The 3348-nt window shown below is 49.6% G+C and overlaps 1 protein-coding gene across 1 annotated transcript; it reads left to right on the forward strand.

Annotated features, from left to right (window-relative positions):
* The first annotated feature begins 7 nt into the window (after positions 1–7).
* On the forward strand, positions 8–1419 carry LOC111440458 (aspartic proteinase PCS1-like). The gene has a single exon (XM_023077525.1). The coding sequence runs from the start codon at positions 8–10 to the stop codon at positions 1268–1270; it is 1263 nt and encodes a 420-aa protein (XP_022933293.1). The 3' UTR covers positions 1271–1419.
* The last annotated feature ends 1929 nt before the right edge of the window (positions 1420–3348 follow it).

Raw genomic sequence — 3348 nt, forward strand, 5'->3', positions numbered from 1 at the left:
CATAATCATGCCTCTCTCTCTCCTACTGCTCTCCCTATTGGGTCTCTTATTCTCCCCATCAAACTCCCTCTCCCTCTCCTTCCCTCTGACCTCCCATTCTGTCTCCTCCCAAGAAGCCTCCCTTTCCCTCTCCTCCAAAACCAAATCCCATGGGAAGTTCCCCTTCCAGTACTCCAACGCCCTTGTGGTGTCTGTTCCCATTGGATCGCCGCCGCAGCAGATGGACATGGTCGTAGACACCGGCAGCCAACTGTCCTGGATTCAATGCCACGGCAAAGTAAGGAGAAAATCAGTGAAGCCCATGATTAATTGGTTTGACCCTTATCTCTCCTCCTCTTTCTCTTTCCTTCCCTGTAACACCACTCTGTGCAGACCCCGAATTCCCGATTTTACCCTTCCTACTTCTTGTGACCCAACTCGCCACTGCCACTACTCCTACTTCTACGCGGATGGGACCCTGGCCGAGGGTAATCTCGTCACTGAAAAATTCACCTTCTCCAATTCCTTAACTACCCGCTCCCTCCTTCTGGGCTGCGCTACGGCCTCCACCCAAAACAGGGGTATGTTGGGAATGAATACTGGACGCCTCTCCTTCATCTCCCAGGCCAAGATATCCAAGTTTTCCTATTGCGTTCCGGATCGAACCGGGTCGGATCTAACCGGCTTGTTCTACCTTGGAGACAACCCCAACTCCGCTAAATTCAAATACGTCAACATGTTGACTTTCCCCAAAAGTCGACTCTCCCCGAATCTTGACAAGTCGGCCTACACCCTCCCGATGAAGGGGATAAGAATAGGCAACAACAAACTCAACATCTCGCCCGCCGTTTTCAAACCGGACCCATCTGGGGCCGGTCAGACCATGATCGACTCCGGCTCCGATTTGACGTATTTGGTAGATGAGGCCTACAGCAAGGTCAGAGAAGAGATGGTCAGATTAGTGGGGCCCATGATGAAGAAAGGATACGAATACGCCGCCGTCGCCGACATGTGTTTCGACGGCGCAGTGGCGGCGGCGGTGGGTCGGAGGATCGGCGACATGTGGTTCCAGTTTGAGAATGGGGTGGAGATATTGGTCGGGAAAGGGGAAGGGTTATTGACGGAAGTGGAGGAAGGGGTGAAGTGCGTGGGGATCGGACGGTCAGATAGACTTGTGACTGAGAGTAATATAATCGGGAACGTTCATCAGCAGAATATGTGGGTGGAGTACGATCTGAGCAATAAGAGAATTGGGTTTGGTGTTGCTAAGTGTAGTGGATTGAAGGCATGATCATGGACGGTGGAGATTCATACTATTCTTTTGTGTATCTATTTTTATATTACCAAATTTTGTTTTTAACAAAATTTGTTGTAATATCAATACTTATTGATCATTCATTTCGTTTAAGTATATGACTACGAAATAGTTTGTTTTTTTAAGTTCCATACTTCCTAAATATAATTTAATGGATTAATTTATAAAATTTATAAAATAAATAAATAAATAAAACATTAATATCCACCGCCATCGTTCAGTACCCAATGTTGACAAGGTCCAACTACAACGAGTGAGCCTTGTTGATGCGTGCCTACAGGCGCAAGGGTTATGGCACGCTATCGAGCCAGAAGAAGGAGAAACGATCGAGTATTGGGAGGATCGGCTGGCATTCGCTGCCATAATATGATCTATGCCCCTAGAGATGCTGGCGTCTCTTTCCACCAAGCGTACCGTGCAATCGTCCTTGGAGGGAATCAAATCTCGTCGGGTTGGTGTACAACGTGTGCGTGAATCCAACATCGAGCAGCTGCAGAAGGAGCTCTCGGAGTTCCGCTTTAAGGACAGCGAATTCGTCGATGATTTTTCAATTCGGATCGCGGGGCTTGCCAAAAGCATCACCACTCTCGGTGGTAAACATCGGCAAGAGCAACGGGCCCTCCTCAGGCCGCAAAGGCGGTAAGAAGCCATGAAAGTCCCACGGGCGCATGTGCGGGAAAGATGGGGATCAAATGAATGAGTTGACCAACGGCTAGGCCGATCCCGTGCTCGAACTGTGGGAAGAGAGGTCACGTGAGCAAGAATTGTTGGAGCAAAGCTCAGGAATAAGGAGAAGGCCGAAAAGGCCTATGTGGCTCAGTCGGAGGAGGACGAGCCAGCTCTCTTCATGGTAAGTGCATGCGCCCCCAATCTCGATTCCAAATCAGTTGGGCGTAGCAAAGGCGGCACCAGCTGGGGAGCCAATTCAACTGGAGGAGGAGCGAGTGTTCGCTCAGATCGGCGAGAGGGATGAGCAACACGAGCACCGGCGATGGATCCTCGACACAAGGGCAACAAACCATATGACCGAGGCTAGATCTGCGTTCTTTGAGCTCGACTCGGGGATTCGCGGGACGGTGAAATTCGGCGACGGCTCCGTCGTCGAGATCGAAGGGCGCGGCACCATCCTGTTCATCAGCGAGGCGAGCACCGCAAGCTGACCGACGTCTACTTCATCCCGAGGCTCAAGGCTAACCTTGTGAGCCTGGGTCAACTCGATGAGACAGGCTGCTTCATTTCTCCATCGAGCACGGACTACTCAAATTTGCGATAATCAACGACGGCTGCTCACTCAGGTTCGGCGCAGACAAATCGTCTTTACATGCTGGAGTTAGAGATAGAGCAACTCGTCAGCCTCTCGGCCAAGACTGAAGAGGTATCTTGGAGGTGGCATGCAAGGTACGGGCACTTAAAACTTCCCTGCCCTAGAAAAGCTACAGAAGAAGGAGTTGGTGCACGGTTTGCCGGCAATCAAAGGCGTGAACAAGCTATGCGACGGGTGCCTCATCGGCAAACAGAGGCACACACCCTTTCCGTCTCGAACATCCTACCGCGCCGATGAGCGGTTGGAGCTTGTACACAGCGATATCTGCGGGCCCATCAAACCGGCGACCCAAGGCGGTAAGACTCTCTTCCCTCCTATTAGTCGATGACAAAAGCCGCTTCATGTGGCTGACCCTGCTGCAAGCGAAAAGTGAGGCGGCAGAGGCGGTTAAGCGCATTAAAGCTGTGAATGTTTGCTGAATCCACCACACCTAAATGGGGGTGAGAGTTCTCTTATTTATAATCATTTACAGAATACAGAACTATTGTAAATTACAAATAATATGGAAATAGCAATAAAAGGAAAGAATAATAAATGAATAAAATATATTTGCCTTTAATAAAAGGGCAAATATAGTAACCCGTAATGTAAGGCAAATATAAATATTTGCCTTATAGATATTTGCCTTATAATGAACGGTCAACTATCCTTAACACCCCCCACAAGACCCGTCTGATGGCGAAGGGCTACGTCCAGAAGCAAGGAGTGGACTTCGAAGAGGTATTTGCAC

Source organism: Cucurbita moschata, unplaced genomic scaffold, assembly GCF_002738365.1.
Source record: "Cucurbita moschata cultivar Rifu unplaced genomic scaffold, Cmos_1.0 Cmo_Scf00269, whole genome shotgun sequence".
Classification (NCBI taxonomy): domain Eukaryota; kingdom Viridiplantae; phylum Streptophyta; class Magnoliopsida; order Cucurbitales; family Cucurbitaceae; genus Cucurbita; species Cucurbita moschata.